This window comes from Manis pentadactyla, chromosome 1 (genome assembly GCF_030020395.1).
Source record: "Manis pentadactyla isolate mManPen7 chromosome 1, mManPen7.hap1, whole genome shotgun sequence".
Classification (NCBI taxonomy): domain Eukaryota; kingdom Metazoa; phylum Chordata; class Mammalia; order Pholidota; family Manidae; genus Manis; species Manis pentadactyla.
This window is the reverse complement of record NC_080019.1, coordinates 181,598,256-181,612,454: the sequence shown is the minus strand read 5'-3', so window position 1 is coordinate 181,612,454 and position 14,199 is coordinate 181,598,256. Positions and strand designations below refer to the sequence as shown.

General features: G+C 38.8%; 1 protein-coding gene across 2 annotated transcripts in view; it reads left to right on the top strand.

Annotated features, from left to right (window-relative positions):
- Positions 1–14,199, top strand: part of RNF168 (ring finger protein 168) — a 61,672-nt gene that overhangs the window by 31,019 nt on the left and 16,454 nt on the right. For both annotated transcript variants that reach the window (XM_057503817.1, XM_036926301.2), the window contains 3 exons: positions 6,642–6,718; positions 11,003–11,182; positions 13,165–13,280. In XM_057503817.1, coding sequence (XP_057359800.1) covers positions 6,642–6,718; positions 11,003–11,182; positions 13,165–13,280 — 373 coding nt within the window. The remainder of the gene's footprint in view (positions 1–6,641; positions 6,719–11,002; positions 11,183–13,164; positions 13,281–14,199) is intronic.

Below are 14,199 nucleotides of genomic sequence, written 5' to 3'. Positions count from 1 at the left end.
GATTCACTATGTGCCTTCTCTGTGCTACACTGTTCTCCCCGTGATCCCCCACACCATGTGTACTAAACATAATACCTCTCAATCCCCTTCTCCCTCCCTCGCCACCCACCCTCCCACACCCCTCCCCTTTGGTAATCATTAGTCCCTTCATGGAGTCTGTGAGTCTACCACTATTTTGTTCCTTCAGTTTTGCCTCATTGTTATACTCCACAAATGAGGGAAATCAGTTCCCACTTGTCTTTCTCCGCCTGACTTATTTCACTGAGCATAATGTCCTCCAGCTCCATCCATGTTGTTGCAAATGGTAGGATTTGTTTCTTTCTTATGGCCAAATAGTATTCCATTGTGTATATGTACCACGTCTTCTTTATCCATTCATCTACTGATGGACACTTAGATTGCTTCCATATCTTGGCCATTGTAAAAAGTGCTGCAATAAACATAGGGGTGCATATGTCTTCTTGAATCTGAGAAGTTATATTCTTTGGGTAAATTCCATGGAGTGGGATTCCGAGGTCAAATGGTATTTCTATTTTTCGTTTTTTGAGGAACCTCCATACTGCTTTCTGTCATGGTTGAACTAGTTTACATTCGCACCAGCAGTGTAGGAGGGTTCCCCTTTCTCCACATCCTCACCATCATTTGTTGTTCCTAGTCTTTTCTATGTTGGCCATCCTAACTGGTGTGAGGGGATATCTCATTGTGGTTTTAATTTGCATTTCCCTGATAATTAGGATGTGGAGCATCTTTTCATGTGTCTGTTGGCCATCTGAATTTCTTCTTTGGAGAACTGTCTCTTCATGTCCTCTGCCCATTTGTTAATTGGGTTATTTGCTTTTTGGGTGTTGAGGCGTGTGAGGTCTTTATATATTTTAGATGTTAACCCCTTGTCGGATATGTCATTTACAAATATATTCTCCCATACTGTAGGGTGCCTTTTGTTCTGCTGATGGTGTCCTTTGCCATACAGAAGCGTTTTAGTTTGATGTAGTCACATGAGTTCGTTTTTGCCTTTGTTTCCCTTGCTCAAGGAGATGCGTTCAGGACGAATTTGTTCATGCTTATAATCAGGAGACTTTTTCCTATATTGTCTTCTAAGAGTTTTATGGTTTCATGACTCACATTCAGGTCTTTGATCCATTTCGAGTTTACTTTTGTGTATGGGATTAAACAATAATCCAGTTTCATTGTCTTGCATGTAGCTGTCCAGTTTTGCCAACACCAGCTGTTGAAGAGGCTGTCATTTCCCCATTGTATATCCATGGCTCCTTTATCATATATTAATTGACCATATACGGTTGGGTTTATATCAGGGCTCTCTAGTCTGTTCCATTGGTCTGTGGGTCTGTTTTTCTGCCAGTACCAAATTGTCTTGATTACTATGGCTTTGTAGTAGAGCTTGAAGTTGGGGAGCATAATCTGCCCTGCTTTATTCTTCCTTTTCAGGGTTGCTTTGGGTAGTCGAAGTCTTTTGTGATTCCATATGAATTTTAGATTTTCTCTAGTTCGTTGAAGAGCTGTTGGTATTTTGATTGAAATTGCATTGAATCTGTAGATTGCTTTAGGCAGGATGGCCATTTTAACAATATTAATTCTTCCTATCCATGAGCACGGGATATTTTTCCATTTGTTGGTATCTTCTTTAATTTCTCTCATGAGTGTCTTGTAGTTTTCAGGGTACAGCTCTTTCACTTCCTCAGTTAGGTTTATTCCTAGGTATTTTATTCTTTTTGATGCAACTGTAAATGGAAATTGTTTTTCTGATTTCTCTCTCTGCTAGTTCATTGTTAGTGTATAGGAATACAATAGATATCTGTGTATTAGTTTTGTATCCTGCAACTTTGCTGAATTCAGATACTAGATCTAGTAGTTTTGGAGTGGATTCTTTAGGGGTTTTTTATGTACAATATCATGTCATCTGCAAACAGGGACAGTCTAACTTTTTCCTTGCAAATCGGGCTGCCTTTTATTTCTTTGTGTTGTCTGAGGGCCGTGGCTAGATCCTCCAGTACTATGTTGAATAGAAGTGGGGAGAGTGGGCATCCTTGTCTTGTTCCCAATCTTAAAGGAAAAGCTTTCAGTTTCTCACTAAGTGTAATGTTGGCTGTGGGTTTGTCGTATATGGCCTTTTTTATGTTGAGATTCTTGCCCTCTATACCCATTTTGTTGAGAGTATTTATCATTAATGTATGTTGAATTTTGTCAAATGCTTTTTCAGTGTCTGTGGAGATGATCATGTGGTTTTTGTCCTTTTTGTTGATGTAATGGATGATGTTGATGGATTTTCTAATGTACCATCCTTGCATCCCTGTGATGATTCCCACTTGAACATGATATGGATGATCTTTTTTATTTATTTTTGAATTCGGTTTGCTAATATTTTTTTGAGTATTTTTATATCTCTGTTCATCAGGGATATTGGTCTGTAATTTTCTTTTTTTTCTGTTCTCTTTGCCTGTTTTGATATTAGAGTGATGCTGGGTTCTTATAATGAGTTTGGAAGTATTCCGTCTTCTATTCTTTGGAAAACTTTAAGGAGTATGGGCATTAGGTCTTCACTAAACGTTTGATAAAATTCAGCAGTGAGGCCATCTTGTTCAGGGGTTTTTTTCTTAGGTCATTTTTTGATTACCAGTTCAATTTCATTGCTGGTAATTGGTCTGGTCAGATTTTCTGTTTCTTTCTGTGTCAGTCTTGGAAGGTTGTATTTTTCTAGAAAGTTGTCCACTTCTTCTACGTTATCCAGTTTGTTAGCATATAATTTCTCATAGTATTCTCTAATAATTCTTTGTATTTCTGTGGTGTCCATCATGATTTTTCCTTTCTCATTTCGGATTCTGTTTATGTGTGTAAACTCTTTTTTTCTTGATAAGTCTGGCTAGGGGTTTATCTATTTTATTTTCTCAAAGAACCAGGTCCTACTTTCATTGATTCTTTCTATTGTTTTATTCTGCTCTATTTTATTTATTTCTGCTCTAATCTCTATTATGCCCGTCCTTCTACTGATTTTGGGCCTCATTTGTTCTTTTTCTAGTTTCGTTACTTGTGAGTTTAGACTTTTCATATGGGATTGTTCTTTCCTGAGGTAGGCTTGTATTGTAGTATTCTTCCCTCTTAGCACGGCCTTCACTGCGTCCCACAGATTTTGTGTTTTGATTCAGTCATTGATCCATTGATTATTTAGGAGCATGTTGTTAAGCCTCCATGCGTTTGTGGGCTTTTTCATTTTCTTTGCGTAATTTTTTTCTAGTTTCATACCTTTGTGGTCTGAGAAGCTGGTTGGTACAATTTTAATCTTTTTTAATTTACTGAGGAATTTTTTGTGGCCTAGTGTATGATCTATTCTTGAAAATGTTCCATGTGCACCTGAGAAGAATGTGTATCCTGCTGCTTTTGGGTGGAGTGTTCTGTAGATGTCAGTTAGGTCTGTCTGTATTAATGTGTTGTTCAGTGCCTCTTTCTCCTTATTTTCTGTCTGGTTGATCTGTCCTTTGGAGTGAGTGGAGTGTTGAAGTCTCCTAGAATGATTGCATTGCATTCTACTTCCCCTTTTAATTATTTTAGTATTTGTTTCACATATGTAGGTGCTCTTGTGTTAGGTGCATAGATAAGTATAATGGTCATGTCCTCTTGTTGGATTGATCCCTTTATCATTATGTAATGTCCGTCATTGTCTCTTGTGACTTTCTTTGTTTTGAGGTCTATTTTGTCTGATACAAGTACTGCAATTCCTACTTTTTTCTCCGTATTAGTTGCATGAAATACCTTTTTCCATCCCTTCATGTTTAGTCTGTGTATGTCTTTGGGCTTAAGGTGAGTCTGTCATAGGCAGCATGTAGTTGGGTCGTGTTTTTTAATCCATTCAGTGACTCATTGTTTTTTGATTGGTGCTTTCAGATCATTTACCTTTAGGGTGATTATCGATAGGTATATACTTATTGCCATTGCACGCTTTAGATTCGTGGTTACCAGAAGTTCAAGGGTAACTTTCTTACTATCTAAGTGTCTAACTTAACTCACATAGTATGCTATTACAAACACAATCTAAAGGTTATTTTCTTTTCTCTCCTTTTTTTCTTCTCCATTCTTATATATTGGGTATTATATTCTGTACTATTTGTCTATCCCCTTTTATTACCTCTGGTGACAGTTTTTTAACCTTAGGAACACTTCCATCTATAGCAGTCCTTCCAAAATACACTGTAGAGATGCTTTGTGGGAGTAAATTCTCTCAGCTTTTGCTTATCTGGAAATTGTTTAATCCCTCCTTCAAATTTAAATGATAATCTTGCTGGATAGAGTATTCTTGGTTCGAGGCCCTTCTGCTTCATTGCATTAAATATATCATACCACTCCCTTCTGGCCTGTGAGGTTTCTGCTGAGAAGTCTGATGATAGCCTGATGGGTTTGCCTTTGTATGTGAACTTTTTTGATCTCTCTGGGTGCTTTTAACTGTCTGTCTTTATCCTTGGTCTTTGCCATTGTAATTATTATATGTCTTCGTGTTGTACCCCTTGGGTCCCTTGTGTTGGGAGATCTGTGCACCTTCCTGGCCTGAGAGACTATCTCTTTCTCCAGATTGGGGAAGTTTTCAACAATTACTTCCTCAAAGACACTTTCTATCCCCTTTTCTCTCTTCTTCTTCTGGTACCCATATAATATGAATATTGTTCTGTTTGGATCGGTCACACAGTTCTCTCAGTATTCTTTCATTCCTAGAGATCCTTTTTTTTCTCTGTGCATCAGCTTCTTTGTATTCCTCTTCTCTAATTTCTATTTCATTTGTCATCTCCTCCACTGTATCTAATCTGCTTTTAACACCCTCCATTGTATTACTCAATGATTTGATCCCCATCCTAAAATCGTTCCTGAGTTCCTGAATATTTTTCTGTGCTTCCATGAGCATGCTTATGATTGTTATTTTGAAATCTCTTTCAGGAAGATTGGTTAGTTTAGTCTCACTCCACCCTTTTTCTGTTGTTGAGGATTTTGCTTTGAACCAGGTTCCTTTGACATTTCATATTTGTATATGGCGCCCTCTAGGGCCCAGAAGCTCTACTCCCTGTAGCTGCTCAGCCCCTGGAGCGATGTTGGAGGTCACACAGGAGTGGTGCTGCTGCCTGTGGGGAGGAAAGAGCTGTTTCCTCCTTCCTAACTGCTATGCCTGTCTCCACTGCCAGAACCAGTGCGCCAAACACAGGTGTAAGCTTCTATGCTTTGTATTTATAGCTGCTGTAGGCGGGGCCTCCCTCTGTCTGGCCTGATGCCATGGTAGGGTTTGCCAGTTTGCGAGCCAGGAATGGACTGGAAGGTGCAGCAGGCTGCACATCACAGTGGGGGGCCTTGGTGCTGCAAAGCCAGCCAGGGGGATGGGAGTGCTTGAAGACTGTGAAAGTTCCCAACCTGCTGGGCAGAGTGCACCCAGCCAATTTTGTCTACCTGTCCTTTCTCCTGAGCTGTACACTCTGTGCAATCCTTGCCCCTTTAGCAGCCTTCTCGCTTTTAGGAAGTCTCTCATACTACCCACCCAGATCAGGCGGATATGCGTCCGTTTTCCACAAGCAGCTGGAACTCAGTCTCTGCAAGTATCCCGCCTGTCTTAGCTTTCCAACCCCACTAATCACCAGAGCACCATGCTCCCAGAGGAGATCTCCAGAGCTAGGTGTTCAGCAGTTCCAGGCCTCCACTCCCTGCCCACTCTGTTTTTCTTCCTCCCACTAGTGAGGTGGGGTGGGGGAAGGGCTTGGGTCCTGCTGGGTTGTAGCTTTGGTACGTTACCCTGTTCCATACAGTCTGGTCTTTTCTCCAGGTGTATGCTGTCTGGTGCAGCCTTCCTTCCCATTGCTCTTTCTGGATTAGTTGTATTAATTATATTTTTGTATTATAATGTAGTTTTAGGAGGAGGTCTCTGTCTCACCTCTCATGCTGCCTTCTTTAATCCCCTTAGTGTTTCTCTTTAATCCTGTAGATTTGTTCCAAACATCTGGTGGTCCTTGGTTTTGCTTTCATATTTAAAACTGAGACTTCAGAAAAACCTTGTGTACATGTGTAGTCACTGGAGCCTGGCAAACAGTGAGCCTGGCAAACAGTGAGGTTAAGCTTGGCCATTATGATTTTATACCAGATTTCAGTGGGCTTTGTTCTGGGTCTCCACCTCTCATATTAACTGCACTGGCTTTCTCCATATAATTTGGTTACTTTAAAAAAACAACCTTTGAAATGTGCATGTGTGTGTTTACACACATTTGTAGGAAGAAATGCCTACCAGCCAAGTGTCCTGATCTAACAAATCATAAACTTTGAAGTCCCTATCCCACACTTACTCACTCTGAACTCTCTTGTTTACTGATTGATACTTCCCCTAATCACTTTGCTACTGTAGGATTACTTTTTTTAAGTCTGCTACTGTTATTTTAGTGGATTCTGGAGAAGGAGCTAAATATATGTATTTACATGCCATTTTGAACCAGAAAACATTCTTTTAAAATGGAATTCCGTGAAGAAGATAGTGCTGTAGCTATTAGTAATTGTACATTTATTTTAGTTTCACATGTTTATATATTACTAGATTTAATAGAAGAAGCTAGCCATAAAAGTCTTATGTTGTCTATAATATTATTATCTTTCTTGATCTTAAACAGTTGATGACTGTCAGCCAGTTCGACTATTATGTAAACCTGGGGAATTGAGAAGAGAATATGAAGAGGAGATAAGTAAGGTAGATACTAAGTTGGTTTTTTTTGGAAAATTCTGTGCTTTGTTTTCAGTTCCAGATTTTACACTTTTATGTGCTCATATGAATAGTATACTGTGTTGAGATGTAAATAATTTTAATGTACTTTATAAAGGCTCCATTTTTTACATGTGTTAAAAATAGTTACAAATTAGCTTTAATTTATTTATACATAATTGGTGCTCTTCATTTCCCTGAAGGTTTGAGCTTAAAGAATAAAAAAAACATGGTAGATTATGGGTGTCTTAGTCCTTTTGGGTTGCTATAACAAAAATACATACCATAGATTGAAGTGACTAAAAATTTCTCACAGTTCTGGGTCTGGGAAGTCCAAGATTAAGGTGCTTACAGATCTGGGTTGGTGAGGGCCTGCTTTCTGGCTTTTAGACAACTACCTCCTTGCTATGTCCTCCTATGGCAGAGAGAAAGAGAGAGAGACAGAGATCATTCTCTCTTGTAAGGGCACTAATCCCTTTCATGAGGACTCCACCCTCATGACCAGTTACCTCATAAAGGTCCTATCTAAATAACATCACATTGGGGATTGGGGCTTCAACATATGAATTTGGGGGTCAAATCAGTGAGGTTTAGTGAGGAGGGCACGAAGGGCTAATTGTGAAGTATCTAAATAGGAAGAGAGGGAGTAGTGCTTACAGAAGAGCCTTTGAATTTCACTAATACTGGGAGAGCCCTAGTGTTCCTCCTATTCCTCCTACTACCCTGCTTAGTTATAGAGCCCTATTATTCCAGAGAAATAGAATGTGAGCCCATATATAATTTAAATTTTTCTAGTAGTCACATTTTTTAAAAGGATTTTTTTAAACAAATAAAATTAATTTTAATACATATTTTTAACCGAAAATATCTAAAATATTCTATGTAGTCAATATAGAGAGTATTATATAAAATTAAAGTTATATGTCAGATTATATAATTAGGTCTTTGTCTTGCCAATGGGTTTCAGCCCTGGGCAACTTCACTGTGGATTCTATGTGACCAAAGAAATGACAATAGAACATTCTTGGGGTGAAAGGGTTTATAACCAAGTTTATTTCCACGGTGGCGGTTCAATCACTAGAATCCTGTCCACTCAGAGCAAGTCTGTCTGCAGCAAACTGTTCTCTGCCTCTGGGCCTCTCTGCCTGCACAGCCATTCTCTTAGCTTCTCTACCTGCACAGCATCCTCTGGGCAGCCATCTTCTGGGCCTCTGCCCGCATAGTCGTCCTCTGGACCTCTCTGCCTGCACAGCCGTCCCAGTCTCTGTCCTCGGTGCTGCCACCAATTAAGCCTCTGCTCTGCTCTCCTGCAGCCTTGCAGCAATGCCCCCATGTCCCCCAGAGCACTGAGCAGGGCTCTTTGTATAAAGTCAGTAACAAAGCATTGCCCACATGTGTGTAGTGAGCTAGCCAGCCAGGGCCATGTTAGAATCCTGGCCACAAGAACCTTAATTTTATCCACATTCCACCCCTTCAGGATTCTTGCCTCTCAATCTATGTGCCCTCAATCCTCTGCAATGGTCCCTGTGCAAGGAACATTGTATTCAAATTCCATAATCTACGATAATGCACAAATAAAAAAAATTACAACAAATTACAGTAATCCTCAAGCCTGAGGAGATCCACTGCTACCAAGTGATCATCTTGGCTATATTCAAACCAGTTCTACTCAGATGAGTTAACCAAAAAGACCATGGGTGGGCCTTACAATACCCACTTTCTCCAGCCTTTCTAGCAAAAAGTCTTGCAGACACACAGGCCGATCTTGTTGCTTTATCTCTGCCTTCTGCTTCGTCCTCAGCAGCCGGAACCACCACTCCCGTACCAGTCACTGCCACACTCCAGTCATCCAATTTCTTTACATCTGCTTCTGCCTTTTCAAACCAACCCACACCTGAATCCTCATGACCTTCATGGGGCCCATTAAATTCTTGCTTTGAGAAGCAGACCATAATTCCTTTTGTACTTGAACCTGAGGATAGAAGCTGATCATGGAGTGCTCCACAACCTGAGGAGGGGGCTGCACCTCTCCTGAAAGAACCCACAGTTGCCAAGTCCTTCTGGCTTTCCACCAACAGCTTTCAACCAGGTGGGGTTTCAACCAAGGAGGGGCCAGTGCCTCTGGCACTGGCAGGGCCTGCACCCCCACCTGTTCGTCAAACCTCTATTTCTGGGGCTGACGGCTCCACTACATCCTTCACCTGCCCCATGGCACCTGGCAGCCTGCGCTCTCATGCTGCTTCTTCTCCGGCCGCTTCCTCTCGGGCTGCCATGACATCTTTTACTATTTCCACAGCACTTCATAGTGACGCCATTTCAGTCAGCAACAAATTTTCTTTCTCTTGGGGTGGACCCAGACCCCCTGCACAGTAGAAAATACATCTGACTTCCCAGAAACTTTACTAATAGCCTTCACAGTACAACATATCCACTGGGGGACACTGGAATGCCTCCCTGTCCATAGGTATAGCCTGCTGAAACACTCCTTCCATGAGGGCCTTTTCTTTTCCTTGGTCAACAATAAATCCTGCCACCTATGCCAATTGTGTTGCCAATGGGTTTAGCCCTGGGCAAGTTCACGGTGGATTCAGTATGACGAAAGAAATGACAGTAGAATGTTCTTGGAGTGAAAGGGTTTATACCCAACTTTATTTCCACCATGGCAGGTCAATCACTAGAATCCTGTCCACTCAGAGTGAGTCTGCATGCAGCAAGCTGGTCTCTGCCTCTGGGCCTCTCTGTCTGCACAGCCGTCCCAGTCTCTGTCCTCAGCACTGCCACCACTCCAGCCTCTGCTCTGCCCTCCTGCAGCCTTGCAGCTGTGCCACCATGTTGCCCAGAGCACTGGGCAGGGGCTCTTTATATAGAGTCAATAATGATGCACTACCCACACATGTGTAGTGAGCTAACCAACCAGGGCCTGGTGAGAATCCTGGCCATAGGAACCTTCATTTTATCCAGTCTTAATTTCAAAAAGTTATATGTAAAAATTAATTATGAGAGATTTACATTATTTTTTCTTAGTCTTTAAAATCCTTTGTGTAATTTTTACTTATAATACATATCAATTTGGACTAGTCACATTTCAACTGCTTGATAGTCACAAGCATCTAGTGGCTACTATATTGGACTATGCAAGCTCTGTAAAAACTGCTAGTTATGATAGTTAATTGTTAGCATATTATCTAAGCAGTGTTCTTAAGTAAAGGTTTCACAGGAATAATTTAATCGTTACAAAAATATAGTAAGAATAGGTCTCAACATGTTGAATGGTTTTCACAAGTAAAAGAAAGCCCAACTTAAGTTACCTTAGAACAATTTTAAAAATGTAATTAACTGGAATTCCAGAGGTACTGGGGGCTTAAGGGCTGGTTTCATCCTGAACTCTAGCTCCGTTTCTTGGCTAACTTTTGTCAGCTGGCTCTGTCCTCAGGCTTATAGCAAGATCACTGCAGTTTCAAACCTCAGGTGCATATACAACATTGCAGAGGAGGAAGAAGCAGTCTCTTTCCTTTATGGCTTTTCCTTTATGAGCAAGAAAACTTGGAAGTTTTTTAATGAACTTTCTCTCATTTCACCTTCACTTCAGTTGGATCAAAGACTTAACTCTTGAGTCAAATCCTTTGAATTTCTAAAAATGGTCCTTCAATTATTTCTTTCAGGAAGTGTGGTTTAAATGACTACAGGCGTGGCATTAAGTCCTGGAGTCTGAGTTTGAGTCTACTCTGCCACTAACTGATCTAGAAAAGTTATTTGCTTTTCTGTGTCTTTTTTTCTTTCCATTTATAAATCATATACTGACCATTGTGGTTATTTATTCAGCAGTTGCTCCACTTCTGCCCATTGTTTGGGGACTCATCCTACCTTCAAGGGCAAGGCCCTGAGTAGTCTCTCATTTTTATCTCTCCATCCCCTTTGACAGTGTTTAGCTCAGAAACTTAGGCCTAAGTGGTCAGCACATGGCATGCTGCTGAGGAAGAATATTGCCTAGAAACACTGCCACAATGTAAGTGTATAGAATATGTGATTAACTACTGAGGGGAGGAGGGATGAGGCTTCAATCAAAGATTTATTGACCTGACAGGGAGAGGCTTCCTGAGAGAGACTTCTTGATGACTGTTATGTGGGAATTTGCCTCTTCAGATTTTTACTTCATTTGAAATATTAATTCCTGCCATTGTGTTCTTTTTTAAACTTCTGCTATTCTTAAGAAATCTTGCAAGTATACTGAAAAGTTCTGAGAAAGATTCTTCTTCTTTAATCATTCCTAAGGTGGAGGCAGAACGACGAGCCAATGAGGAAGAAGAAAACAAAGCCAGTCAAGAATACATACAGAGATTACTGGCAGAGGAGGAGGAAGAGGAAAAAGAACAAGCAGAAAAAAGGCGAAGAGAGATGGAAGAACAACTGAAAAGTGATGAAGAATTGGCAAGAAAGTTAAGCATTAATATTGTAAGTTTTAGGGGATAACTTTGAAGTATTAACATTCTCTTGCTTTGACTGAGTGGTTTTCAAAGATCTGAAGAAGTGTTCACCATAACCAGAATTGATTTCTGACATACTTGCTCTACTTAAAACAATTTTTTTTGCATATTATTATTACACATTTTCTTTAATCCAGGTATACTTTAACAAAATTTTTCTTATGTTTGTAAATTCAGGTTATGCAAGAAAGCTATTCACTGAAAAGTGAAAGCTTCTGTTCCCCCTTCCATCTCCCCACTCCAATTCCTATTCCGTTGCAGCAGTCTCTCTTTCTCCAAGATTAGCACTGTTAACAGTTTCTCATAACTTTTTTCTTATTCACCTAAAAAGGATGTATCACTCATGGTTTTTTTCCTTGCTTTTTTTTTACATGGTACATCTAAAGACATTTTTCATATTACTACATATAGTCTATGTAATTCTTTTTAAGAGTGACATAGTATTCCATTATAAGGATGCATATCACTTTTTGAAAGTGGAGTACACTAAATTCTGAAGTAACATATTAAACCTGGATTTTATTATATTGCTACAGTTGAATTACTGCCTTGGGAATAATGAGTGATAAAATATATATACTTTAAACAATATATTTTAAAACCAAGGGATCATTGGGACCCAGTGATTTGAAAGAACCTAGTAGGATCACCTGGGGTTCTTTTAAAATATAAATTCCCATACCTGTTCTAAATCTGCTGAATCAAAATCTCTGAGGATGGGATTTAGGGAATACTATTCTCAGAGGCATCTAGAGAAGTCTGATGTATATTCAGGTTTGAGAGCCTTGAGAAACAATTCCTCTGATTTCAAACAAAAAATAACTTTCAGTATAATTACCAAAATGAAGTACACTTGACCCTTGAACAGTGTGTGGGTTACAGGTGCTGACCCCCTGCACAGTAGAAAATACATCTGACTTCCCAGAAACTTTACTAATAGCCTACTGTTGACCAGAACCTTACTGATAAAATGAACAGTTGTTTGGCATATACTACGTATATGTATTATATGCTGTATTCTTACAGTAAACTGGACAAAAGAAAATGTTTTTTCAAATTATCACAAATCTCCAAAAAGTTTCCTAATATGTTTATTGAAAAATTTCCACATATATATGCACCTGTGCAAAAAATCCCATATTTTCAAGGGTCAACTGTATTTCCAAAATAGAGATTTTTTTCCTTTTTTTTATAAGAGGCCTACCAATATAACCAAGTTATAGATTGTTTGTCCTTTTTAATATATTCTTTTTAAAATTTAAGTAGAATAGCTTTGGAAAGGTATATAATCAGAACATTAAAAGACATTGGCCAATAGAATAACAAATAGACTAGGAAAGAAAATACATCAGAGGACAATCTGGAGTCATCTTTATCTTCACAAGTTGTTCTACTTCTTGTTTTCACAGGGATTATAAGAATAGATCTAATGACATTTTAGAATTCTGTTTCACTGGTGAAAGTTTAGTGGTCCAAGACCAAATGTCTACTATCACCAATTATATTAATTTTTCCAAGAGTATAGTGAGAGACATGAGACTGGTATAGCAGGTAAATACTGATTATATTTATTGATATGCCCTTAAATCCCCAAATTGAATTATTTTTATAAAAAACTAACTTTTATTCCAGATATATCCATAGTCCTTTAAATTCCCCCAGTAGATAAAAGTAGTTATGTAAAACTGTTCACAAGAAAAATTAAATTATCAGCTATTAAGATAAGTATCATCATGCCATTTTTGCTTTATAATGTGAAGTTAAAATTTGGATGGGCTTAATCTTATGTGTACTAATTTCTGCATTATATTATTCAGATATGTAGAATTTTAATGTGAGTGTAATTCCTGAAAAATTCTGTTTCTGAATTCTGAATTCATCAAATACATAGCTTATTTTATTATAAAATTCTTTGTAATAATGTCTTTTATGCCTTTTCTGTTGTTGAAGAACTGTGATGGAAGCATCTTGACATCTCCCTTGAATTCCAGAAAATCTGGTCCAGTCACACCCAGCTCACAAAATAAAAGTAAGAACAAACAAACAAATGCTGGAGATATTCAGAAGTAAGTGAATGTGACTATTAATTATTTACTCACCACCTACTGTATGCCATTGATTTTTGTTCATGTAGTCCACTGATTATCAAAATTTGATCCTGAGGTCCCTCCAGGTAGTCTGAGATTAATGTAAAGTGAAAATAAGGGAGCTACTCACATAGCATAGATTCCTGGCTAAGTAAAGAAAGATAAGAAGTCTTTTTTTTATCTTGATTGCTCAGAATTTCCATGTTGTTCCCATTTTCTCAAAATTAGCCTGTTGGATTCATTTTTCTCTTGGTTTAGATTCCAGTAAGAAAAGCTGATCCCATGTAAGGGCATCCTCGTTGAAGGAATTTACGATTTGGCATCTAGATCATTCCCTCACCCTCTTCTCAGTTTTTGTTATATTTCTTCTGTACTATACAAAAAGCTTGATTCAGGTATTCAACAATGGAGTGATTTAGTTTGCCCAGTACACCTCTGACATGCAACAGGTAAAACTGATGACTTTTTGAGGAAATAAGCTTTTACATAGTAACAAATAGTTGGAAAAGTTTAAAAACCACAGTGTAGATGTGAAAGTTATATAAGGGCTTTTGTTTCAATATGTGCAGGTTATCTTCTTCCAAGATTCATAGAAATTTTGGATTTGTGGTGGTGGAGATTTGGGTCAGGAAGTCAGAGATTTGAGAGTGGCTTTGAAGAAATAATTGCTGAAAACTGTAAGACACTCATGAGAGAGATTTAAAAAGACACAAAAAATGGAAATCTATCCCATGCTCATGGATAGGAAGAATTAGTATTGTCAAAATGGCCATCCTGCCCAAAGCAGTTTGCAGAGTCAGTGCAATCCCTATCAAATACCACCAGCATTTTTCAATGAACTAGAGCAAATAATTCTAAAATTCATATGGAACCACAAAAAACCACAAATAGTCAAAGC